Raw genomic sequence first — 25,478 nt, 5'->3', positions numbered from 1 at the left:
AGAAGAAAAAATGTGTACATAAAAACTTGTGTACGTAGGCCAGGCAAACAGACCGGGATATCATCAGTGTCATCAGAGACACAAGGTGTCCAGGTCCGCCTAAGATTCATGCAGTGTTACTGTGTGAGGCCTCACATCCTGAGATTCTCTATCACCTCCAGGTACATGAAACCCAGAGTCTAGTGGGGCCTTTCCTCCCCCTACCCATGCCAGTCTATCTGAACTTTCTCCTAAATGGAAGAGCTTCTCTCCATCCCTGCTATCAGTATCTGTTCACTGAACCTTTATGGCCTCTTGGCCTTTAGTTTTAGCCACAGTGAATACACAAAGTAGCCTTACCTATGCTGTGCTCATAGGATGCTTTTATCACATGGCTGCTGCTTCTCAGTCCCCAGCCTTGTCACTTCCACCAGCAGAACTGACCTGCTTCTGGGTTCACTTGGTGCTCCCACAGACCTCTCTGTTCCTTGAACCTTGTTGGAAGTGTCTTTTTTCTTCCTGTGTCAGTCAGACTCTGCACCTCCCCTGGACCTTCCTAGAGAAGTCCTGTGCTAGCCTCCACATGTTAGTCTTTTCCCTGCCCCAAACTCTGCAGATGCAAAGAGAGGGAGGGAGGGAGGGAGGGAGGGAGGGAGGGAGGGACAGCAAGGGAACGAGCACGCGCGTCTGGACCCGTCCCTACTCCTGTAACCTCGGGGGCGGGGATGGGGAACCATCGAGATGCTCTGATCTGAACGGATCTGAACGGGCGGAAGTATACTGGGCGGGACGCGGAGGGATGGGCGTGCGAAGCTGTTTCCGGCGGCTCGCTCTGTTGGCGGGTCCCAGACGCGCCCAGGCTGGGTGAGTCGGCGCAATTGCATTCCTTGTCGTCAGGGCAAGGGGCCCCCAGAAGAGATGAGAGGCGTGGGCGGCTCGGGGCTGTTTTTAGTGCCTCGCCCGGGACTTGGTCCCCGCGGATGCTAGTGGAATAGCCGAGCACCACAGCCCCTCCAGCCTGCTCCCGAGCTCCAGTGTTGGGCCTGAGTTAGGCGGCTTCCCTCCAGGACTGGACCCGCCTGCCGCCTCCCTAGTTTCCTGAATAACCACTTCCCGGGGCCCCCCCCCCCCCCCCCCCCCCCAGTTCTGCACCTTGAAAGCCTAGAGTCAGTGACAGAGGCTGAAAGTGTTGTCAGGGTTTTGGACTTAGATGGCAGCTCAGGGTTTGTCCTCTGTCTGGGACCGCGATTTCCCATTGGCTGTCCAAATGCTGGGGTCTGAGAGAGGAATGCTTTTCCAGTGTTCACTGCTGCTTGGGCCAGCCAATGGCCAGACACCTGTCCAAAAGCTACGGAGGAAGCCAGCGTCCTCCCATTCTGACCCCTCCCGGGGGTGGGGGGGGGAGGAGGGGCTAGGGAGGGGCCTAAGGGCTTTGCTTTGCTTTGGCTGAGGGGGACTTCTGGAATCCTTATGACTTAGGGCAGCTGTAGCCTATCCTGGAATTTAGATCCTTGTGAACAGGGGTTCAGTTTTTCCCCCTGAAATCCTTTCTCCTAAGCCTTGTCTCCTGCTTCCGGTTAACTGCTTCGGTTGCTTTCTTTGGTCCACATACTGGCTCACTTTGCTCCACCATCACTTTGGCCCAGGCCCCTGGGGGAAGACTATTTCGGACTTTACCAGGACTTCTCATTTAACCGCGTTTCTAGTCCCCTTCCTTCAGCACTATCACAGTTGTGGTTTTATGTGTGGTTATTTGTCTCTTCTAGGTGTCTCATGAAGGCAAACTTCTTGCAAATTCACGGTTGCCTCTCCCGTGGTTTAGTTGAATGTGTGGCCCCCGGCAACGATTCTTAATGTGTTTGTGAAGTGATTCAACCCCGCAACCCCACACAGGCAAGGGGCTCGGTGGCTGATACACAAGTGTCAGGGCTGTGTTTGCCCAGTCTGGTGTCCCTGTATGCCTGGGGTTGGTGGTGAAGAAGCAGGGGTTGCAGAAACCCCTGGATTACTCTGGGAATTGGGAGCCTCCTCCGCCCTGACCTCTCGTCTTTTCATAATTTCTCACAGGTGTCTGAGTCAAGGCAAGTGGACACCACCCTCCAAATCTGATGGTAGGAAGCCTGGCTCCCTGCATCCCCCACTGGTTCTGTCAAGCCTCCACTTCCTACTTTGGGGATCTGCCTTTCCACTGGGCCTGAACACAGTTCTAGCTTTGGCCCTCCTGTGGCTCTTGCCAGCCTCAGTGTCTGAGGCAGGGAGTAAATGTCTACCCAGACCAGAGCCTAGCTGTGCCTGTTCAGTGAAGAGGAATTACGATCACTACTTGGGCTAAGTCCCTTCTCTCCACTATGATGGAGAGGAATTACGATCACTACATGGGCTAAGTCCCTCCTCTCCACCTTTGATTTAAGAGCTGAAAGGACTCCTGTGACTCTAGTCCGCTCCTATGGGTCACTTGCCTGAGATATGTTGTAGAGCCAGATTGGAGCTGGCACCTACGGACTTCTGGGGTGCTAGTGTGTGTCCTGATTTCAGGAGGCGGTGACATTTGGCGACGTGGCTGTGCACTTCTCTCGGGAGGAGTGGCAATGTCTGGATTCTGGCCAGAGGGCCCTCTACAGGGAGGTGATGCTGGAGAACCACAGCAGTGTGGCTGGACTAGGTGAGGCTACACCTGGGGATCCAGTCCATACATCCACCCCTCACCTGTCCGAGACAGGGGATGTGGATGCTAACTGCCCCGCCTTAGGGGCTAAACCTTGAATCTGAGTGTGCCAGCCCAGTTCCAGGCTTTATACATGTCACCCATCCAGCTTAGTCCTTACTAGGTAGGGACGCTTCTGGGAACTAGTAAAACCTCTGTTTTTCCTAAGCTTATTAAATTACCGTGTGAGAAATAGAACCCATGCTTGAAATAGCTTTAAAACGCACACACACAACAACAACAAAGAGAAAGAAAAACAATCTTTTTGTTAGCTCGAGGAGTCTCCAGAGAAAACTGTTCTGGAACCAGAGTGCCAGTGATACCTTGAGTCCAATCTTGGTTTTTTCGAGACAGGGTTTCTCTGTGGTTTTGGAGCCTGTCCTGGAACTAGCTCTTGTAGATCAGGCTGGTGTTGAACTCACAGATTCGCCTGCCTCTGCCTCCCGAGTGCTGGGATTAAAGGCGTGCGCCACCACTGCCCAGCGAGTCCCATCTTTCCTTTGGTCCTGCCGTCAGACCGCTCCCGTTCTTGCTACCTTCCCTGTAGGCTGCTCCAGCACGTACCACTCTGTAGTTTGTTTCAGCTTCGTGTATGTCTTACCTGCTGGTTGCTAAGTGTTTCACCTGTTGCTGAGCCCGCTTCAGGGCTGGCCCCATCCTCATGTTGGCGCCTACAATGTGGGAGTATCCTGAGTTCTTGAGAGGATGCCTGGGTTGGTGGGCCAGGAGTGGGGTAGGTGTGGATGGGAGGAATTTGGCTTACCAGGTACTTCTGTCTGTGTTAGACCAGGTCTATAACTGTTCATCCCATACAACCTGACAAAACCCAGTTTTCTGATGTCTTAAGTAGTATACAGCAAGGGCTGGAGTGTATACAGGTCAATGGTTGAGCATTCTTCTGTCGCACACAAAGTTGTTCTGGGATCAATCCCTGTACCACAGAGAGCAAAAAGAAAAACAAATCAAGCCGGCGGTGGTGGTGCACGCCTTTAATCCCAGCACTCGGGAGGCAGAGGCAGGCGATCCCTGAGTTCGAGGTCAACCTGGTCTACAAAACAAGTTCAGGATAGTGGGGGCTACACAGAAACCCTGTTTTGAAAACAATATCAAAACTAAACTAAACAAGGAAAAGAAAGTAAAACAACTTAAGATTGTGTTGGTTTTGTGTTTGTCTAGTTTTTGAGAGTTTGGGCGTCCTGTCAAATCCTTGCTTATTACTCTGTTAGGTTCTGCAATCATGTACTTGTGCAGCTCTTTTGCCTTAAAAAACAAAGAACAACAACAACAAAACGGATTGTTGTGCCTTACTGACTTGTGGGTGTTTAGATGTTCAGTATATCTTGTGTTAGATTTCACCAAAACCAAGGCAACATGTTATAAAGCTCATTATTTAAAAAAAAAAGCGCATTATTAAATGTACTTCTGATTTATACCAGCCACAATTGAAACTCACTCAGTACTTTACAAGTGCTGTCTTAGATTCACAGATAACGTATCACACGTCGTTGTGATAGGAGGAAAACACACGGAGTACAGTGGCCAGGACTTGCTCGAGTGTCCCTCTCTACTTCCCCTGGGGTACTGGCCTGCCAGGAATGATGATGGTTTTCTTTCTTCGTTAGGGTTTAGCCTTCTGTGGGGTCAGTCCCTAAGCTTTCTTGACTAGTATATATGGCCTTTTCTTGTGTGTGCCGCTCAGTGAGCAGCAGCTTCATCTGCGTGTTCTGTCTTGTCTCAGACCCTTTGCACACACAGCTACAACGTGCCTGTGAGGAACCGCGCTCCGTTAGGCAAGCTACCCAGTTTCAAAGTAAACATTGCTCTTTCCCCGTAGTTTCTGCTTCGACAGTAGCTTCACATTTCAGCGCCAAGTTACTGAATGGTTTTTTTTTTTTTTTTCTTTTTGAAATGGCCACCTCACTCTGCTACCCAGTCTGACCTAGAACTCCTGGGCTTGTAAGCAGTCCTTCTGCCTCCGCCGCCGGAGTGGTTGCTGAGATGATAAGTGTATGTGTACCATGGCACCAGCATAGGAGAGTCTGGAAGAGTGCAGGGTAAATGACTTGCATGTCTCTCTGTGATGATGCTATTGTTCAGCTGCAGCACTGGTTAACTGAGATTCTAGCCACACCCACACGTGCACACTGGCAGCCTGTCCTTTCTACCACCAGGTTGCTAGGAGGCTAACGGTGGTGACACACACCTTTAATCCCAGCATCGGGAGGCAGAGGCAGGTGGGGGCTACACAAAGAAACCATGTCTCAGAAAAAAAAAAATAGAAAAAAATATACCTAACAATACTTGCATATTTTCTCCTCTTCTCATGTTAACTTTGGTCAGATTTCTTTTCTTTTTAAGAAATGCAGTCTGGGGCTGGAGAGATGGCTCAGTGGTTAAGAGCATTGCCTGCTCTTCCAAAGGTCCTGAGTTCAATTCCCAGCAACCACATGGTGGCTCACAACCATCTGTAATGAGGTCTGGTGCCCTCTTCTGGCCTTCAGGCATACACAGAGACAGAACATTGTATACTTAATAAATAAATAAATAAATATTTAAAAAAATAAAAAAAAAAAACAAGATGATGTGCTGGATGCGGTGGGTTGTGCTGTAAAAAAAAATGCAGTCTGTTTTCTGATGAGCGTGGGGCCCTGCCTTTACTTAAACTTGAACCTATTACTGTACCATTTGTTTAACAGTGGGCTGCAGGTTAGACACGGCTGATGGATCTCAAAGACGCCTGGCCTCTTTTTCCATGTTGTGGGAAGCCTGAGGGAAGCTCCAAACATTATTATCTTTTTTTTTCAACGTGTATGGGTGTTTTGCCTACATGTATGTCTGTGAACCTGCTAGAACTGGAATTATAGATGTTTGAGAGCTGCTGTGTAGGTGCTAGGAAATGACCTGGAAGAGGAGCAAATGCTCTTCACTGTTGAGCCATCTGTCTAGGCCCGCTTTGTGGATCCCTGATTGGATCAACACCTTCCTCACTTCTATGAACTGGCCATAAAGGGAGTCTGGATCCACTACTTGTGATTTGAAATCTTCTTCATTTATTTAATTGCTTACTAATTTTAAGTTTTTTTTTCTTGGCTACCCCTACCTCTTGGAGTATCCTTGTCTTTTGAACCGGGGGAAGAAACGGCCGTGGCTTTGCAGAATGTGGTGCTGTCTTGGGCTTAAGCTTCCTATGCCTCTTGTACCCCAACTAGATCTGGCCTCTTCTTCAGTGACAGTGTTCCCTGAAGACTGTGGAAGTCTGGGTGCCCCTCCTGTCTAATCTAAGGAGCTAGAGCGAAGGGGCTGCTGTGTATCCAGCCTCGTCCCTCATCACCCTCCCGATAGGTTCTGCATAGTCTAGCAGCTCCTGTTCTTCATGACTGGGAGCGAGGAGCAGAACTGACTCCTGGCCGTTTTCATCCTCTCCTTCTCTGCCTCACACAGCAGGATTCCTGGTCTTTAAGCCTGAACTGATCTCTCGACTGGAGCAAGGACAAGAGCCATGGGTCCTTGACCTACAGGGAGCAGAGGGGACAGAGGCCCCATGGATTTGCAAGACAGGTAAGGCCTAGGCCCTGTTACAGAAGGTCTGAATAAGAAGGAACTGGGGTGAGTGCTGGTGACCAGGCTGGGCTGCTAAAGAACACTGCAAGAGGACCAACCCTAGAAAGAACCACAGCTAGGTGTGTGGCCACTTATGGGAAGGCAGGGGCACAAAACACTTGTCCATTTAACTACTATGTGTCTTGTAATTAACGGTCATAGAGAAATCTGGCCTGTGGGGTCAGGACAGGAAGGCAGCCTGTGGGATTTGGAGAGTCTAGAAGGAAAGTAGATATCACAAAGGCCTCTTGGTCTAGGTGCTCAGGGAGAAAAATCAGTGTTAACTACTAGATATGGTCACTCAGCCAGTGGCTTGGTGTTTGCATCTGTTTGTCACATGATCAAACATTCTAACTAAAATCAGCTTCGGAAGGAAAGGGTTCATTGTGGTTTACATTTCCAGGCCCTAAGTCAGGGCAGAAACTGAAGCACAATGGATGACCACCACTTCCCATCTTACACTCCGGTTGTGTTCATCCCACTTCCTTGTGCAGTCTGGATAAAACTGCCTAGGTCTGTCCATAATAAATCATCAATCAAGACAAACTCACAGATGGCCACAGGCCAACCTGACCTGGGCAGTTTCTAGTCGAGGTTCCCTCTTTCCAGGTAATCCTAGACTGTACCAACGTGACAGTGACCATCACACCTATAGCAAGGCTTGCCAGATGTGGGTTTGCAATTTGAGTTCTTTTCAGAGAAGTCCACCTTAGAGGCCAGCCATGGATAGGCTGAGCACCCAGTTCTGCTCTGGGATCTTCCTGCTAAGATACCACCTCTTCTTCAGCTGGGGTCTCAACATTCCTGTCTGTTTTTTGGTCAGACACCCCCGATGTCCTCACTTGCCAGCTAGCATGTTTGTAGGTCGCTGACCTGCTCTGATGAATTCTGTCCTCAGACTTGTTCTGTCCAGTCTGTTTTGCTTACTCTAAGATATTCCCTCCTCAGTGCCCTATAGGGTGAAACACTTCTTGTAGACCCTCTTAGGACATGAAACTCTCAGCCCTCTGCCTTGTAGACAGAGTATGCCATCACTGTCCGGTGAACTAAATTGTGAGCATTTCCCCTTCTATCTCCTTGCCACACTTTCCACTGGGGTGTTGTAGAGCTGACACTCCCACAAGGCACTGTTCATCTTTGCCTTCTCCCTGAGCTCAGATGTCAAGAACGTTTTTACTTTGTGCTTATTTCAGATTCTACTATTAGAACCAATCACAAGCAGACCTGTGAGTACATGAATATTCCCGAAAAGCAGATTCCTGCCTTTGGAGACCATTTGGATTCCACGGTCTTGTCGGAGAACTGCTCGAATAGCCTTGGCCTAGGAGTGAGTGGCTCCCTTTCCCAGCAACATCATCTCAGTAATGAGACTATGGCTCCCCAGGACACTGTCCAGGAATGCAAGGAGCTACAGGCCACTGTTCTGGGTTCTCAGCCTGATGAACAGAGAGACAGTGTGAAAGGGACATCAGAAAACTGCGAAGAGTGTGGTAGAGTCTTTAAACCAACTCTCAACCTGGATCCCTATGTGGAAGTGAGTGGACAGGGAAAAGCATACAGATGTCAAGAGTGCCGAAGAAACCTAGCTGACTGCTTAGAGGAGACGCACACAAGTAACTGCCTTGGGAAGAAGCCTTATGAATGCAAGGAATGTGGGAAAGTCTTCAGGCTGTGCTCACAACTCAACCAGCATCAAAGAATCCACACCGGAGAGAAACCATTTAAATGTGTTGATTGTGGGAAAGCTTTCCGTTTGAGCTCAAAACTGATTCAGCATCAAAGAATCCACACAGGAGAGAGGCCCTACAGATGTGAGGAGTGTGGGAAAACCTTTGGTCAGAGCTCAAGCCTTATCCATCATCAGAGAATCCACACAGGAGAGAGGCCCTATAGTTGTCAAGAGTGTGGGAAAGCCTTCAGCCAGCAATCACAGCTGGTCAGACATCAAAGGACTCACACTGGGGAGAGGCCCTACCCCTGCCAGGAGTGTGGCAAGGCCTTCAGCCAGAGCTCAACTCTAGCCCAGCATCAGAGGATGCATAGTGGGGAGAAATCTCAAATGCCAAGAACTTCAGGGAACTCAAGCCTCGTTGCCCCCGAGGGAAATCACACTGTAGAGAAGCCATTCAAGTGTGAGGAGTGTGGCAAAGCTTTCAGGTGGGTGTCTCGCCTGAGCCAGCACCGGCTGATCCACACCGGAGAGAAACCTTACAAGTGCAACAGGTGCACCAAAGCCTTCGGTTGTAGCTCCCGGCTCATTCGCCACCAGAGAACTCACACAGGGGAAAAACCGTTTAAATGTGACGACTGCGGGAAGGGCTTTGTCCAGGGCTCCCATCTTATTCAGCACCAGCGAATCCACACCGGGGAGAAGCCTTACGTGTGCGATGACTGCGGGAAGGCCTTCAGCCAGAGCTCCAGCCTCATTTATCACCAGAGGATCCATAAGGGAGAGAAGCCGTACGAGTGCACGCAGTGTGGGAAAGCCTTCGGTATGAGCACGCAGCTCACCATCCACCAGAGGGTTCACACCGGGGAGAGACCCTATAAGTGTAACGAGTGTGGAAAAGCCTTCAGTCAAAATTCAACCCTTTTCCAACACCAGATAATCCATGCTGGAGTGAAGCCCTATGAGTGCAGTGAGTGTGGAAAGGCCTTCAGCCGGAGCTCATACCTCATTGAACACCAGAGGATCCACACTCGAGCCCAGTGGTACTGTGAATTTGGAAACGCGGTTGAAAGTAACACTTTTTTGAATTCTAAAAAAGTGAACACTGTAAAGAAATTGCACCAGTGTGACGACTGTGACAAGATTTTCAGGTGGCGCTCACACCTGATCATACACCAGAGGATCCACACAGGAGAGAAGCCTTACACATGTAACACTTGTGGCAAAGCTTTTAATCGGAGCTCCAGGCTCACTCAGCACCAAAAGATCCACATGGGGTAAATCGTTAACCTAAGTGTCTCGGTCACTTCTCTATTGCTGTGATGACACTACAGGCAAGGTAAATTTAAAAAGTTTATTTGGGGCTTACAGTTCCAGGGAGCATCATGGCTATCACGGTGGGGGCAGGGCAGCAGACAGGCAGGAAGGCGTGGTGTTGGAGCAGTAGCTGAGAGCTCACATCTTGAGACAGTTACTAAGCAGAGAGGACTAAGCAGAGGGAATGGAGAGGCATTTGAAACTCAAAGCTCACCCCCAGTGACACACCTCCTTCAAGACCACACCTCCTAATAATTCCCAAACAGCTCCACCAACTGAGGGCCCAGTGTTCACACATACAAGCCTATGGGGCCGTTCTCATTCAGACCGCCACACTATAAATATGGAACTGAATAAACCTGAAGCCTTATTTTATTTGAGTAATTTATGCTAACAGAAACTTGAGACTGCTGGGGAAGATTCAGATTTGTTCTCAAAAAATATTCTACTTATGAAAATAATGTTTTGTTTCTGTAATGTTTGGCATTCACCCATTAAATAAAGTGTGTGTCACACTCCAAGTGTAGCTGTGTTTTGAACTCAGAGGAGATCTCTGTCCTACAGATGAGAAATCGGTATCAGGATTTCTTGTAAGAAGCAGCTTGAGTGAAGCCACCAAATCCGGGTCTACTGGTACATACTTGCCATCCCAGCACCCAGGAAGATGCAAACAGTCACCGAGACCCTGCGTTTACAGAAGAAGTAACCCCAAATGTCTTCCCTCTGGACCAGTTACTTAACATAACTTCAATAAGGAAATAATCCTGTAACTCATTGAAAAGGGAGCCAAAAGCAAAGATGCTAGAATTCACTTCTGCTTATCCCTTCTCGGTGTCCTGTCTGAGGTACTAACCGAGGGCTGAAGTGTGCTATTCAAGTGCTCTACCACTGACTTACAGCCTTACCCCCAGTTGATGCCTCTGAAAATCTGTCCTCCACCACAGCCACTCAGGACCCCATCCCCCTTATTTTGAGAGGCAGGTATAGTTCCTGAATGCTTTTTATGTGGGGATGGAAGGCCAGCATTAGGAATACACCAATGCTAGGTTTAGAAATACCATGGCCAGGAGCTGGAGAGATGACTCAGTGGTTAAGAGCACGGGCTGTTTTCACAGAGAACCTGGGTTCAATTCCTAGCACCTGCATGAAAGCTCACAATTGCAGGTAACTCCACCTCCAGGGGATCTGACACACTCACACAGACATGCAGGCAAAATACCAATGCAGAAATGTAGATACCAATGTAGAAGTACCATGACCACCTGACGAGGGCTTGAAGTCATGTTGGGGGCAGGAGCTTGCTTATGTGACCCAGAATATCTCTCATTCTAAAATCCGAGCTAGTTATCTGAAAATGTTCTTCCGGGGCTGGAGAGATGGCTCAGTGGTTAAGAGCACTGTCTGTTCTTCCAAAGGTCCTGAGTTCAATTCCCGGCAACCACATGGTGGCTCACAACCATCTGTAATGAGGTCTGGTGCCCTCTTCTGGCCTGCAGGCATACATGTAGACAGAATATTGTATACATAATAAATAAATATTAAAAAATAAATTATAAAAAGAACTAATGTGCAGATGTGTACATCAACACCCCAGGTAGAGGATTGATAAGAAAGCACCATGCGCCTCCTCTCCCTCAATCACAAACAGCAGACCTACACTGTTGGGGACTGCAGACCCTCAGACCCTGAATTTCCTGTGACCCCTTACCTGCCGGAGTAAACAACTTGTTTTCCTGTGCTTGCAGCTGCTCTGAGCACAAGACCCTCATGAGTGCCTGATGGCAGGGGAGTGGTTTCTGGTGGGCTTGCAGCTGAAAAATCCCGACAGTTAGGGCATGGCCATTAGTCAAGGAGAGCCCTATATAAGCATCTTGTTTCAAGGATGCCCCCCCCCCCTCTGTGTGTGTATGTGTGTGTGCTTCAATCTCCAGCCCCTTGCCCAACTCACAAACCATCCTGTGGGGCAGGCTCCATACCACACTAGCACTTTACCAGCCAGGGGAGGCCAGAGAATGGACAGTCTGGACCAAGGGAAGGAACCACAAACCATCTGTGTTCTCCCGATGTGTGTTCCTCAATTCTGCTCCTGAATGTCTGCCTAACAGACCTTTTGAGGCCACTGTCAGGAGGGGAATGGCTCAGGCTGTGGAGCACTGTGTCATGACTCAGGACGCTGGAATTGGGGTACAGGGAATGAGATGGGAGAGTGGCGCATGGGCCACAGCTTGTAAACCCAGTTAGGATTTGGCGTTTTTTTTCTAGAATATGGGATGCCACTAGGAGAACCTTACAGGGATGTTTAGGTTTTCTTCAGTGTTTTTCTTCCCAGAGTTTGAGCTTGGATTGGCACTCTGGGCCTTGCCTTATTCCTGTCATTGAGCCACACTTCTACCCTGGGGTTGTGTTTTGTAAAGCACCTTGGCTGCTCAAATTGGGTTTGGAGGAGGGCTAACTATAAAAAACAGAAGATGGAGCAGGCCGTGGTGGCACATACCTTTAACCCCAGCACTTGGGAGTCAGAGGTAAGTAAACCTCTGTAAGTTCGAAGCCAGCCTGATCTACAGAGCTAGTTCTAAGACAACCAGGACTACACAGAGAAACCGTGTCTCAGAAAAACAAAGGATAAATTCATTTAATTTAAATTTAAATTGAAACTAAGTCTTGGTTTCTCCCAGTGGATTTGGGCAGCACAACAATTAAAACATTTGGGCTGGAGAGATGGCTGAACAGTTAAGAGCACTGGCTGCTCTTCCAGAGGACCTGAGTTCAAATCACAGCAACCACATACTGGCTCACAACCATCTCTAATGGGATCTGATGCCCTCCTCTGATGTGTAGGCACACATGCAGATGGCACACTCACACACATAAATTAATCTTTTTTAAAAATTCATTTTTCTACATAACAATTTAACCAGTTTTCTAGCTCAAAGTCCCAAAGCCTTCCAAATTTCTTCAAAAAATATATGCTAAGCCCTTCATAGTAAGAGACGACTCCCTTGTCCCAGCTTCTGCCTCAGTTACCGTCCTGTTACTATGATAAAGCATCATGTCCAAGGCAGGGTTTATGGTTCCCAAGGGATAGGTCAATCATCAGGTGGGGAAGCAGTGCAGCAAGCAGGCAAGGCACCTGGAGCTGGAAGCTGAGGGCTGAGGGTTTATGTCTCAAACCCCAAAAGGAAGCAGAGAGAGTGAACTCTAAATGTCAAGCATCCTTATATTTTTCAAAATATTTTTATAACTTTTATTCTTATTTTATATGCATTAGTGTTTTGCCTGAATGTATTCCAGATATTGGAATTACCACATGAGCTGCCACATGGGTGCTGGGAATTGAACCCGGATCCTCTAGAAGAGCAGTCAGTGCTCTTAACCACTGAGCCATCTCTCCAGTCCCGCATCTTTATTTTTAATTCAATTATTTTTTTTTTGTTTTGAGACAGTCTCTCTATATAGCCTTGCCTTATATAGAACTCACTATGTAGACTAGGTTGACCACAAACTCAGCGATACTTCTTTGTCTCCTGAGAGCTAAGATTAGAAATATGGGCCACCACACGCAACTGGCAAGAGTCTGTACACTCTCAGAGCTCACCTCTATGGATGTACTTTCTCCAGCAAGACGTACCTCCTAAGCTCTCCTAAGCAGCATCACCAACTGAGGACCAAGTATTTAAATGCCTGAGAATACAGGGGACATCTCGTTCACATCACATGTCACAGTAGAGTTTATTTTTATTTTTTTTAAAGATTTATTTATTATGTATACAACATTCCTTCCATGTATGCTTGCATGCCAGAAAAGGGCACTAGATCTCATTACAGATGGTTGTGAGCTACCATGTGGTTGCTGGGAATTGAACTCAGGACCTCTGGAAGAACAGTCAGTGCTCTTAACCTCTGAGCCATCTCTCCAGCCCCACAGTAGAGTTTAAAAAGGGGTTGCTTGTGTACGCCTTTGGGAGGTGGTTCTCTATGAGTTTGAGGCAGACCTGGTTTATATACTAGGTTAGCTAGGACTACATAGTGAGACCCTATCTTAAAAAAGAAAAAAAAAAGAGGGTTGATATGGGGCTTGGGATGAGGTGGGCTTCAATGGCTTTGCCGAGCCCCATGATGGATAGAATCTTTGAGGTAGAACCTCTGGAAAATTGAAGTCACTTTGGTTTGTAAATCGGGTTTGTAAAGTGTTGAAGCAATCAAGAGGGAATGAGGCAGCTTACAGTTGTCCCTGGTTTCAATCCAATACCCTTTTCTGGCCTCTGATCAGGTGTGTATGTCAAGCACATACAATATTCAGGCAAAACTACATATACAGAAAATTTAAAATGAATGGATGGATGAATGGATGAGGGATTGGAGAGGTGGCTCAGAGCACTAGCTGCTCTTCCAGAAGACCCAGGGGTTTGATTCCCTGCACCTGTAAGGCAGCTCACAACTGTCTGCAACCTTAGTTCCAGGGCACAGGCACCAGGCACACAGTGTTACACAGACACACATACATACAGGCAAGACAACCACACACATAAAATAAAAAATAAATCTTAGGAAATAATAGAGAGGTAAAACAACCAAAGGGGTCTGTTTAGGTCACTCAAAAGAAAATATAGCAAAATTTGTGTCAGATTTTGTCAAAATTTGCTAGAATTTCTAGGGGTTTTATTTTTAAAACAGGGTCTCACTTAGTGCAGGCCACAGGCATCGGCATGGTCCCGATGACTGCCCAGAAACTGAATATCTAAGCCGGGCTGGCCTACACGTCATACAGATCTGCCTACCTGTACCTCACGAGTGCTGTTTTTGTTATTTTTGTTTTTTGGATTTTTTTCTTTTCTTTTGGTTTTTCAAAACAGGATTCCTCTGTGCAACAGTCCCGGCTGTCCTGGAACTAACTTTGTAGACCAGGCTGGCCTTGAACTCACAGCCGTCCACCAACCTAGGTCTCTCAAATGAGGGATTAAAGGCCTGTGCCACCATGCCCAGCCTGAGCACTGACTATAAAGACGTGAGTTGTCGCCTGGCCCATCTAACTATTTTAAAATATGCAATTCGGTAGCACCAACTACAACAATTCTAGCGTGTGCCCTCATACTGGACCGCCTATGCGCAGGACAGATACAGCTTTGAGTAGGATCCCGGAAACTGAATGACTTCAGCTTCCTCTTCCCAAAAATCAAGTCAAGTCAGAAGACAGTGCCATAGTCCTGCTGCCCCTCTGCGCGTGCGCGGCTCCGGGAACCATAGAGGTGCCCTATCAACGCTATCCTAGAGTAGCCCGGAAGTGTCTCTGGACCCTTCCCGAGGTCCGGTCAACTTCCTGCTTCTCCAGCCGCGGTAAGCTACCAGCGGACAGCTTCCTCCAGGTGCTGAGGGCTTTAAAGGAATGGTTTATATTTGTAATGTGAGACCATTAGGTCTTCCAGAGTTATGATAAGGATTCGGGCTTGAGTAGGGAAGGGGTCTCAGCTGCGTTGTCCAAATTCACTTATACTGCTTACGTAGGACTTACGCGTGCACTTCTGTTTCTTGGTTCTTTTTCCTGCCAACTGCTGATCTCTGGGTGGCCTCTCTTCTCCTAGACTCAGGTGGACTCCTTTGCCATCCGGTCTCAGTGCCACCTCCCAAGCACGTGTCCCGTTTACTGTCTATCGTTGGTGGCTCATGTGAACAGTGACAGGCGGATGGGGCACCACACCGAATCTCATTTTTTGATACATGAAGCCCCTGGCCAGTGAGTCACTTGTCTCTTCTTCACTTCTTCAGGCAGTTGTGGTTAGCACCTTCTCTCCGGACTGATCAGGAAAGGGGAAGCAAGGATGTCTGCTTTGGGGGCTGCAGCTCCGTACTTGCACCATCCAGCTGACAGTCATGGTGGCCGAGTCAGTTTCCTGGGAGCCCAGCCTTCTCCAGAAGTGGCGGCAGTGGCTCCGCTCATGAGGGACTTGGACAGGAGCACCTTCAGAAAGTTGTTGAAGCTTGTCGTCGGGGCGCTGCATGGCAAAGACTGCAGAGAAGCCGTGCAACAGCTTGGTGCCAGTGCTAACCTGTCGGAGGAGCGGCTGGCCGTCCTGTTGGCAGGCACACACACACTGCTCCAGCAGGCTCTCCGGCGGCCCCCTGCCAGTCTGAAGCCAGAAGCCTTCCAGGACCAGCTCCAGGAGCTTGGCATTCCTCAAGATATGATTGAAGATTTGACCAGTTTGGCATTAGGGAGTCAGCGCCCACTTCTCGACGCTGTGGTCCAACAGCAGGGGTCCTGGCTGCCCCACCTGTCTGACTTCCGGTGGCGGGTGGATGTGGCCATCTCCACCAGTGCTCAGTCCCGTTCCCTGCAACCGAGTGTTCTCATGCAGCTGAAGCTCACAGATGGATCTGCACACCGCTTTGAGGTACCAGTGGCCAAATTTCAGGAGCTGCGGTACAGTGTAGCCTTGGTCCTTAAGGAGATGGCCGAACTGGAGAAAAAGTGTGAGCGCAAACTGCAAGACTGAACCCTGGTTAGTGGGTGCTGAAACTGGTACCAGAGCTCACAGCCCCCAGGTCATGAGGCCCACCACATCAGAGGGACTGCGTGTAAGGATGTATTTTTTTGAAGAGACAAGACAGCTGTGACTCTCAGACTTTTTGGGTTTGTTTTTATGAGTGAACTATGGGCACAGTGGCACAATTTATAATCTCAGCACTTGGAAGGGTGAGGCCAGAGAATGGTTGAGTTTAAGGGCAGTCTGGGTTACACAGCAAGATTCTGTTTTAAACTAAAGAGGTAAAGTAACTATTAAAAACATGCTCATGGGCTGGAGAGATGGCACAGCGGTTAAGAGCACTGGCTGCTCTTCCAGAGGTCCTGAATTCAATTCCTGGAAACCATATGGTGGCTCACAACCATCTTTAATGAGATTTGGTGCCCTGTATTGGCCTGCAGGTAGACATACAGGCAGAACACTATACATAATAAATGAATCTTTAAAAAAATAATAAAACATGTTCTTCTACTTGGGTGTTAAACCTTATACTTGCCCCTTCCCCAGCCATTGCTAAGTGCAACTGGACGAGGCCATGTGGAGATCTAGGGTCTAGATAAGGATCTATACAATATACAACAAGGTCGCTCAGCCTGACCTGAGCCCTCTGCTTCTTCTGCTTTGGTGTGTACATGTCTTAGTTTTTTGCCTTAAATTCCTACCTTCCTGAAGATGACATCCTGGTGGGGAGGCAAGAGGGGGAGACATTACAAATACTAAATATGTAGTACATAATGCTTAGTATGTATAACATTAAATGCAGATTTTTAAATATTAAAACATTAGTATGGGCCTGGAGGATTGGCTCAGTGGTTAAGAGCACTTATATGCTCTTACAGAGGACCTGAGTTCAATTCTCAGAACCCACATGGTGGCTCACAATCTTCTGTAATTCCAGTTGCAGGGGATCCAGCACCAAGACGTCAGGCACATATGTGGTGTACACACACACTTGCGGGCAAAGCGTTTGTTCATACTCATAAAATAATAAATCTAAAACAAAAAGCCCATGAGTACAGCTTGTGACAATGAAGAGTCTAGTCAAAGGAGGACAGGTGTGTCTGGAAGGTGGGTCATCATGACAAGCTTGGTCACGGTGGTCTTTGAACATGTAGGTGTTTATACAAATATAGATCTGTTCTCTGCAGGGGCATCAGCTGGTGCACCGGCTGACGGTGAGGTATAGCCACTCTGTGTTAGTGGTGCATTTAGTGTATTATGACTTTTGAATGTGTCCACTGGACTAGCCTAGTACTTTTGCCCTCATCTCTCCGTGGGTAGTTTAGAAGCACGGCACGCCTTTAATCCTACGACTTGAGAGGCAGAAGCAGGTGGATCTCTGAGTTCAAAGCCATCCTGGTCTATAGAGTAATTTCCAGGCAACCACCCCTACACAGAGAAACCATCTCAGAAAAAGATAAAAAGGATAGCTTTGTATATTACTGTGGAGTAAGGAGATTGTAATATGGACAAACATTGATTTTTCTCAAAAAAAAAAAAAAAAAAAACAAACCTGACAGAAGTACAGACTTATAAGCCAATAAGGTGGCCCTTTTCTGTACCCCATTTTATTGAAAGGTTTTGTTTTGGAGACAGGGTTTCACTATGTGGGTCAGGTTGCCCCCAAGGAACTCAATCCCAACTGAGTCTCTCGCATGTAGGAATTCATTGGCATGTACCATTAACACTCAGAATCCAAAGTTTTTGAAGAGCTCCCAGGAATTTTTATCAGTACACATTCTGAAAATACCTTTTGTAGGAGTGAACATAACAGAATAGCAGTCAGGCGGTGGTGGCACACCTGTTATCCCAACACTCCAGAGTTTGAGGCCAGCCTGGTCTACAGAGCAAGGTCTAGGACAGTCAGAGTACATAAAGACAAAACAAAAAGAACAGAGTTGCAAGGAGCTTTACGTATAGCATAGCAAGATGAACTATCATACCCGGGGTGCTCAATAGGCAGCATTCTTGGGAACTTGGTGTCCCTGTTAGTACCTTCAGATCACCTCTGGAGAATGTTCACTCTAACGTCTAACAGCCCTGGGGTTTTAGTTTGGTACACTTCTGTGTTATTCCTGTGTACTCATTTGACCTCTTCAGTAACCCAATAAAAAAGATCCTTTTGTCCTTACATTAAAACGAAGAAACTGATGTTTTTGTCTTTCTCAAGGTCCCACATAGTCAAGTAACAGAGCTCCTTATCTTTCAAGGTCACATTTTCCCCCCTACTGGTGTGGAATCTAGGATTTTGCACAAGCCGTCCTGAGTGCTGGTGCCTGCAGAAGTGAGAAGTGTCAAATTTCTTGGAGCTGCAGTTACAGACAGTTGTTATCCACCTGACATAAGTAGGTGCTGGAACTGAAGGGAGTCTTCTGCTGGAGCAGTCTGCGCTGCTAACCCCTGAACTATCTCGACACCCCCTCAATTCCAGATTTCTGCTGTGATGCACACTTGGCAGAGACAGAGCCAATCTAATCTCTTAGTTTGAGGCCGGCCTTCGAAAGTTCTTGGACAGCTGTAGCTACAAAATGAGTCAAAAAAAAAAAAAAAAAAAGACAAAGAAAAGAAAGTGGAACAGTGGTGGTGAACGGCTTTAATCCCAGCACGCTAGAGGCAGAGGCAGGTGGATCTGTGAGTTCGAGGCCAGCCTGGTCTACAGAATGAGTTTCAGGACAGCCAGGGTTACACAGAGAAACTCTCTAAAACAAAATCCAAAACAAACAAAAGGGGGGGCATGATATATTCCTAATATTCCTATCTACACTAGGGGATGTGGTCATGGAGATTCAGGATTCAAAAAACCCATTAGGCCACTGGCTCTCAACCTGTGAGTCGAGACCCCTTTGGAGGGGTTGAACGACTCTTTCACAGGAATCACTAAGACCATCAGAAAACACAGATATTTATGTAACAATTCATAACTAGCAAAACTATAGTTATGGAGTAGCAATAAAAATAATTTTATAATTGAGAGTCTCCACAAAATGAGGAACTGTATTAAGGGGCTATGGCATTAGGAAGGCAGAGAACCAGTGATTTAGGCTTTATAGTCAGACCCCTCAGAGAAAGTTTAACACATCTCTAAGGCGTCCCTCCTAAACATCTGAAATCTTCATTCCCTTTCAACTACTCTACCCGTTCCAACTGGCTTCTCCTCTTAGCCCTGAGTAGGAAACCAGCCTCGTTTGACATCCTCATCCTGGACCCACAGGAGACTGACAACTTTCTCCTTTCCTGTCGCAATCTGCTACAGTTGGGATATTCAATACCCCCCCCCCCAAAGCCCGTGTGTTGACGTCCTGATCAATAGGGTGCTACCACTGGGAGGTGGTAGTCACCGCGGTGACTTTTTTCTTGTGCTGAGATGAGCAGTTTTGCTGTGGCACAGCCTTCCACCATGATGTGCTGCTATGTAGGCTTGAGGAATTGTGGACTGGAAACTGGAGCAATATAAACCTTTTTACTTTGTAAACCTACCTCGGATAAAAAAAGGGGGGCACAGGGGGTCAGCATGGTGGCTCCGTGAGTAAAGACACTGACTGCCAAGCCCGAAGACCTGAGTTAGATCCCAGCAGCCCACGTGATGGAAGGAAAATGCCAACTCACAGAAGTTGTGCTCTGGTCCCCTTATGAGCACTGTGGCATGCTCCTTCCCCAACAAATTAAAGACATGCAATTTAAATTTTTTAAAAAATATCTCAGTATTCATTATAGAGTCGTAAACCCAACACATCCTCCTGCAGGGACAGTCTATGGCTCTCTATGGCCAGGTTATGGAAATCAATGTATGCTGAGGCAGGAAGGGTCAGGCATGGGGGAGCTGTTGTTCTGATTCTTCTGACTAGTTGCAAACTTTGGGGTACGTGAAGTGTGCGGTCTAGATCTTCTCGGGGTCCCTGAAGCCTGAACCTTGCGGTCAGTTACACTCTTCCTAGAACTGTCTCCAGTCTCTGTTCTGCATCTAGCTGCATGGTTTTCACCTCAGAGCCAACTCTTCGCACAGGTGAAAGCAAATCCTGGACTTCTCTGACATGAAAGACAGGAGCAAACATCGCAGGGCACAGGAGTGCATTCTTAAGATCTGAGCTGCTCGGAAGCTCAGTCACTCGGATCTGTAGCAACACCAGCTTGTGAAAATATCTTTTACGTTTAAAGAGTTGGAACTTTAGCTGGACCTTGTAGTCATGTTAATAATACACTTGGAGGCTGCTTAAAACAGCGTGACGTCCTGTCCTGTACTCAGTCTGTTTTTTTTTTTAAATGTGTAGCCCAGGCTGGCCTTGAACTTGTGATCCTCCTGCCTCCTGTTTACTTAGTGTGTTTTCTCTCAAGACGGGGTTTCTCTGTTGTAGCCTTGGCTGTCCTCGAATTGGCTCTGTGGACCAGGCTGACCTCAAACTCAGAGATCCACCTGCCTCTGCCTCTCGAGTGCTGGGATAAAAGACGTGTGTCACCACTTTGGGGTTATCTGTGATGCATTTAGCCAGCACAGAGCAAACATGGACAGCACAGCAAAAAGAGACCATCTCAAAAGAGTTTGGTTGTTTTTTTAAAAACAGAGTAGATGAAATCTCAGCATGAGGCTCTCAGGTTCACCAGATCTGGGACAGGCCCTGAGTGTACAGACAGGCCAGACAGTAAAGTGTCACAGGGACAGAGGAGTTGAAGGCATGACACCAGCATGGTTGTCACCTCATGTGGGCCCCAAATGACCACGAGCATGCTTGTACCTGTAGTGGTGGCCACTCTGTAGATCAACAGTGAGGCCACTACCGCTGACTAGAGGCATCTCTCCGGTCTGTCCTAAGGCAGAGTTCTGCTCTTTGAAAGCCTGCAGCAGGAACACCAACTAATCCAGGGTTCTGATCCTTAGGTCTTATAAATGTGAGCTCCTATCCTGTAGCAGGCTTTCTGGGACTGCCAGTCCCCAAATCATGACACAGACTTATTATTAATTATGAATGCTCAGCCTTAGCTTTGGCTTGTTTCTAGCTAGCTTGTTTTATTTGTTTGTTTTTCAAGACAGGGTTTCTCTGTGGCTTTGGAGCCTGTCCTGGAATTAGTTCTTATAGACCAGGCTGCACTTAAACTCACAGAGACCCACCTGCCTCTGCCTCCTGAGTGCTGGGATTAAAGGCACTAGCTTTTTTTTTTTTAACTTAAATTAGTCCATTTCTATTTATCTATGTGCTGCCCTGAGGCTCATTTACCTCATCTGCATACTGGTACTGTCCATCTGTTTTCCTGCTTCCTCCGTGTCTGGCAGGCTCCCAGTTCCCCCTTTCTTTCCACCTGCTAGCCCTGCCTATCCTCCAGCTGCCCTTTTTTCTCTGCCCGCCAGTCCCACCTATCCCTCCTGTGCCAAGCTATTGGTCATTCAGCTTTTTATTAGACCAATCAGGTGCCTTAGGCAGGCAAAGTGAAACAGCAACACATCTTTGCATAGTTAAACAATTATTCTGCAATACAAACAAAGGCAACATAACTTTACATAGTGAAACAATTATTTTAATTCACATCACCCTATGCATTTTAGGTTATCCCAGGTTTTCCTCCTCTCCAAAGTGAGGGGACTTGCATTTATGACAAATTACATGAGACAAGAAATGCTTAAAAATAATACTAAGGGGCTGAAGAGATGGCTCAGTGGTTAAGAGCACTGAGTGCTCTTCAGAGGACCTGGGCTCAATTCCCAGCACCCATGTGGCAGCTTGCAACTGTTTGTAACTCCAATTCCAGGTGATCTAACACCCTCACACAGAGTATATACAGACAAAACACCAGTGCACATTAAATAGTTAAATAAATCTTCTTTAAAAAGTAATACTAAAAGGAAATACACAAGACGTTTATTTCTGAAATTACATTTGAAAAGCAGGGATTAGCTGACTACGGCTGAAACGAGGGGTTGTGCTTAGCCCAAGCAGAGACAGAGCCTAACAGCAGAAAGATGAGACCTGTCCTGAGTTCCTCAAAAGGCCATGCCCAGTGTTTGCCATCTTCACCCACATTAGCCACCACCGTAAGGTGATGCATATCTGTGGAACCCCTGCTTCAAGCCAGGCTGGGTGGCCTTACAAGTAGGTGAAGGCTGATATCTGGACAGGGGTGGGCCACAGTCCTCAAGACTGTGGGAGGATACCTGCTAGAGCTTTGTCTTGGGAACCCTGTAGGGTCATTGCTGGCTTTCTGGCTGTGCTCAAGGCCTTGCTACCCCTAGCACACACCTCACCCAACTGGCCCACAGGACAGTTTTGGAGGAGTCTAACAAGTGTGTGTAAGTGTTTGGTCCCTGTTGGACTCTTCCTCTATAGCAACCTTCACTCTGGTTCTCTTCTGGGTGACTCTGAACGCCTTATCCTGCCTTGGGTGACTTGATCTCCCTTTCTGCAGGTCCTTGATCCCTGCCACCCCCAGCTTCGCTGTCCTTCTGGAATGCCTCCCATGCACCAGCATCCTGTGGAACTTGAGCGGTTAATGATGGGGTGCCCCTTCCTCTTCTCCCTTCCTCCTCAGAATGGTACTTTTAGCCTCTGCTGTGCAGTCTCCCAGTTTGAGTACCAGTCTCTATTACCAGCTGGAACCCTGGACCCTCGTTTACCTCTGTCTCCATGGCATCGCCTACTGATAGGGTTCACACAAATGAAGACCCTCTCTTTGGGGGCTCTGTGCCACCAGAGACATCTCCAGGGCATTTTCTTGGCAAGTAGCCCCTCCTTTGTCTCGTTCCTTCCTCCCCTTTGCTCTCTAGGGTCTTTGTCCCCATCTTTGTCCCAGTTGCTAAGCTGAGGTCATGGACTTTTGGATTCTCTGCCAGACCTGTTGAGGACTTGGCAGGTGGCCTTCTAATTCCTAAATTCCCATCTCCCTCCTCCCCCTCCCCCCCCCCTCCGACCGGGTTTTTTTTTTTGTGTAGCCCTGACTGTCCTTGAACAGGCTCTCTAGACCAGGAAGGCTGCCCAGGCGTCTCTGCCTCTGGGAATGCTGGGATTAAAGGCGTGCACCACCACCGCTCGGCTTCCATATCCCAATCTTCTAGTTGTGCAAAGCACTAGGATTCCCGAGTCTATACATCCAATCTCCTACGTCTACCTCGGAGTTACAACATCGGGAGACTCTCAATTTATATGGAAACCCTTGTTTGAGCCAAGCTCGGAATCTCGGGTTCTGCAGCCCAGTTCTGTGTGGCCCTGGACAAATCCTTCCACCTCTGGAAGCCTCCACCGCCGCCCACCTGCCCTTCATAAAACTCCTGAGTCAGTTTCCACAGAGGCCGCTTCTCCCAAGGGCACCTATGTCGGTTAGGTGTAAGCCTCAGAGCCACTAGCAGGTAGAGACCAGGACTATCCGCGTGTGACTACAAGCTCCGACAGGCATCGCGCCGCGGAAGAGGCAGTGCCCCTTCCGGCGCCCCGCCCCGGAAGATAAGGCTGCTTGCCGTCGCGTATTTCCTCTTTCGGCCGTGCTTGCCGGCAGGTAGGTTGTGTTCGGGTCGCTCCGGGCTTGAAACGATCCACCGCCATCTGTCACCGTCACCTACCCGGTGGTCTGTCGTGCGGCCTGGCCCACTCATCCAGGACGGGGAGGGAGGGATGGCGGCGTCTGCGGCCTTGGGAGCTGGCGGGGACCTGCTTTTCTGCACGCTTAATGTGAGCTCTTTCCAGACTCGCCGCCATGGGCCGTGTGATCCGAGGGCAGAGGAAAGGCGCCGGTTCTGTGTTCCGCGCGCACGTGAAACACCGTAAGGGCGCCGCGCGCCTGCGAGCTGTGGACTTCGCCGAACGGCACGGTTACATTAAGGGCATTGTAAAGGTATGAGGGCATCGGCGGGGGCAAGCAGGGCAACAGGGTGCCTCGAGGAGACCGTCTTAACCTTCTCAACCTGCCCCATAGGATATCATTCACGACCCCGGTCGCGGCGCTCCTCTCGCCAAAGTGGTTTTTCGTGATCCCTACCGGTTTAAGAAGCGGACGGAGCTGTTCATCGCCGCAGAGGGAATCCACACCGGGCAGTTTGTGTACTGCGGCAAGAAGGGTGAGCTTTAAGGCGGGGAAGGACGGGCTGGGCCTAGGACTTGGAATGCTGTGCCTCATAGTGTGGGAGCCGTGTGGCTTCGCATTGCTTTTGGCTTTACCGGCCGCTTGGCCACTTCTCTCCACAGCCCAGCTGAATATCGGCAATGTTTTGCCCGTGGGCACCATGCCTGAAGGTACTATCGTTTGTTGTCTGGAGGAGAAGCCTGGGGACAGGGGCAAGCTGGCACGAGCCTCCGGGAACTATGCCACAGTCATCTCCCACAATCCGGAGACGAAGAAAACGCGAGTGAAGCTGCCTTCAGGGTCCAAGAAGGTCATTTCCTCAGCCAACAGAGCTGTCGTTGGTGAGTGCCATAGAGGAGTAGAACCCTCCAGACTGGGTGGTCAGCATGTGAACAGCCAGCTGCTAGGCCTGGGACCTAGAACCAGATTTCTCATTTCCTTGTTCTTGGGGGCACCAACTTTGAACGCAGGATACACGTGTGGGTTGAATTGTAGAATAGTACGATGTCTATTTTGTGGGTTTCTTCCAGCATGGGCTGTAGAGATGGCTCAGTGGATGGAAGCAATGGTTCTTTAGAGAGCAACCGGGTTCCTTTTCTAGCTCAGAGATGTAACTCAAATTCCAGGGAATCTGGTGCTCTCCTGGTGTCTGCACAAAAGTGCACAGGTCTCTACATGCATCCATATACAAACAATTTAGGTTTAAAGCCACTTGGGATTTTTGTGAGCTGTGACCTAACCTAGGACCTGAATCCTGTGCTTGTGTGTGGTTCTTTTTAGAGAAGATGAGGCCAGTCAGTATTGGTGACTTCTAAAAGATGTCCATGAAATGGGACATGAGTCAGATTCTCTTACTTGGTTACTTGGGAACATTTCACAACCGGCCAAACTCATGGCTGCTCAGGGTAGGTTCCGAGGATATATGTTCACAGAGAGAGTTTATGTTCAGTGGAGTTCGCTGTTTGTATGGGAGGTGTCTTCAGAGGCTGAAGGACCAGTCCTGAATGACAGATTGCAGAGTAAGGGGTTCCCTAGCTGAGGTTTGCTGAAATGCTCAGGCACCTGGATGGTACATTTCATTGAGACTGACAATGATCTTGGGGGTCGTGGGTTCCTGGCACAGCACTAATGGGGGTGGTATTTGAGACCCGAGGGCTTTGTGGTGCACATCTCAGAGGTGTCCTTTATTTCTGCAGGTGTTGTGGCTGGTGGGGGCAGAATTGACAAGCCTATCTTGAAGGCTGGCCGTGCCTACCACAAGTACAAGGCCAAGAGGAACTGCTGGCCACGCGTACGTGGTGTGGCCATGAATGTAAGTAACCAAGAACTGGGAGTGGGATAGTATTCCTGTGCTGGGAGGATCTGCAGCAGGGAGGTCCTCGACAGTGGGTTCTGCCAGCCTTCCCCATATAGGTGAGATTACTCTAACCTCATTCTCTATCTCTACAGCCTGTAGAGCATCCCTTCGGAGGTGGTAACCACCAGCACATTGGCAAACCGTCCACTATCCGAAGAGATGCCCCTGCTGGACGCAAAGTGGGTCTCATTGCTGCCCGCCGGACTGGGCGACTACGTGGAACCAAAACTGTACAGGAGAAGGAGAACTAGAACTCAGGAGCTAATAAAGTATGTCCTTTGGCTAACAGGC

At 48.5% G+C, this 25,478-nt stretch overlaps 3 protein-coding genes across 9 annotated transcripts; all 3 read left to right on the top strand.

Moving 5' to 3' along the window:
* The first annotated feature begins 679 nt into the window (after nt 1–679).
* Nucleotides 680–9,784, top strand: Znf7 (zinc finger protein 7). 6 transcript variants are annotated; one of them, XM_050145344.1, is made up of 5 exons: nt 739–843; nt 2,047–2,090; nt 2,515–2,641; nt 6,125–6,241; nt 7,477–9,784. In XM_050145344.1, the coding sequence occupies exons 2-5, from the start codon at nt 2,088–2,090 to the stop codon at nt 9,231–9,233; spliced, it is 2,004 nt and encodes a 667-aa protein (XP_050001301.1). In that variant the 5' UTR covers nt 739–843; nt 2,047–2,087; the 3' UTR covers nt 9,234–9,784. The 6 variants fall into 6 exon arrangements, with proteins under 6 accessions (XP_050001303.1, XP_050001299.1, XP_050001301.1 ...); XM_050145345.1 differs by lacking the exon at nt 739–843 and adding an exon at nt 1,092–1,872 and having other exon boundaries at nt 6,128–6,241; XM_050145343.1 differs by lacking the exon at nt 739–843 and adding an exon at nt 1,092–1,872.
* A 4,701-nt stretch (nt 9,785–14,485) lies between these two features.
* Commd5 (COMM domain containing 5) lies at nt 14,486–16,261 on the top strand. Of its 2 annotated transcripts, none has more exons than XM_050145328.1 (2): nt 14,486–14,603; nt 15,033–16,261. In XM_050145328.1, exon 2 carries the CDS (start codon nt 15,086–15,088, stop codon nt 15,758–15,760), a length of 675 nt encoding a protein of 224 aa, XP_050001285.1. In that variant the 5' UTR covers nt 14,486–14,603; nt 15,033–15,085; the 3' UTR covers nt 15,761–16,261. The 2 variants fall into 2 exon arrangements, with proteins under 2 accessions (XP_050001285.1, XP_050001284.1); XM_050145327.1 differs by having other exon boundaries at nt 14,564–14,632.
* Nucleotides 16,262–23,312: 7,051 nt separating this feature from the next.
* On the top strand, nt 23,313–25,475 carry Rpl8 (ribosomal protein L8). The gene is made up of 6 exons (XM_050145043.1): nt 23,313–23,336; nt 23,455–23,602; nt 23,684–23,825; nt 23,953–24,171; nt 25,027–25,142; nt 25,280–25,475. The coding sequence occupies exons 2-6, from the start codon at nt 23,465–23,467 to the stop codon at nt 25,436–25,438; spliced, it is 774 nt and encodes a 257-aa protein (XP_050001000.1). The 5' UTR covers nt 23,313–23,336; nt 23,455–23,464; the 3' UTR covers nt 25,439–25,475.
* The last annotated feature ends 3 nt before the right edge of the window (nt 25,476–25,478 follow it).

Source organism: Alexandromys fortis, unplaced genomic scaffold (genome assembly GCF_014885135.2).
Source record: "Alexandromys fortis isolate MF-2015 unplaced genomic scaffold, M_Fortis_MF-2015_v1.1 scaffold_2_1_26212458, whole genome shotgun sequence".
Lineage (NCBI taxonomy): Eukaryota > Metazoa > Chordata > Mammalia > Rodentia > Cricetidae > Alexandromys > Alexandromys fortis.
The sequence above is the reverse complement of the archived record's forward strand: the minus strand, read 5'-3'. Positions and strand labels throughout refer to the sequence as shown.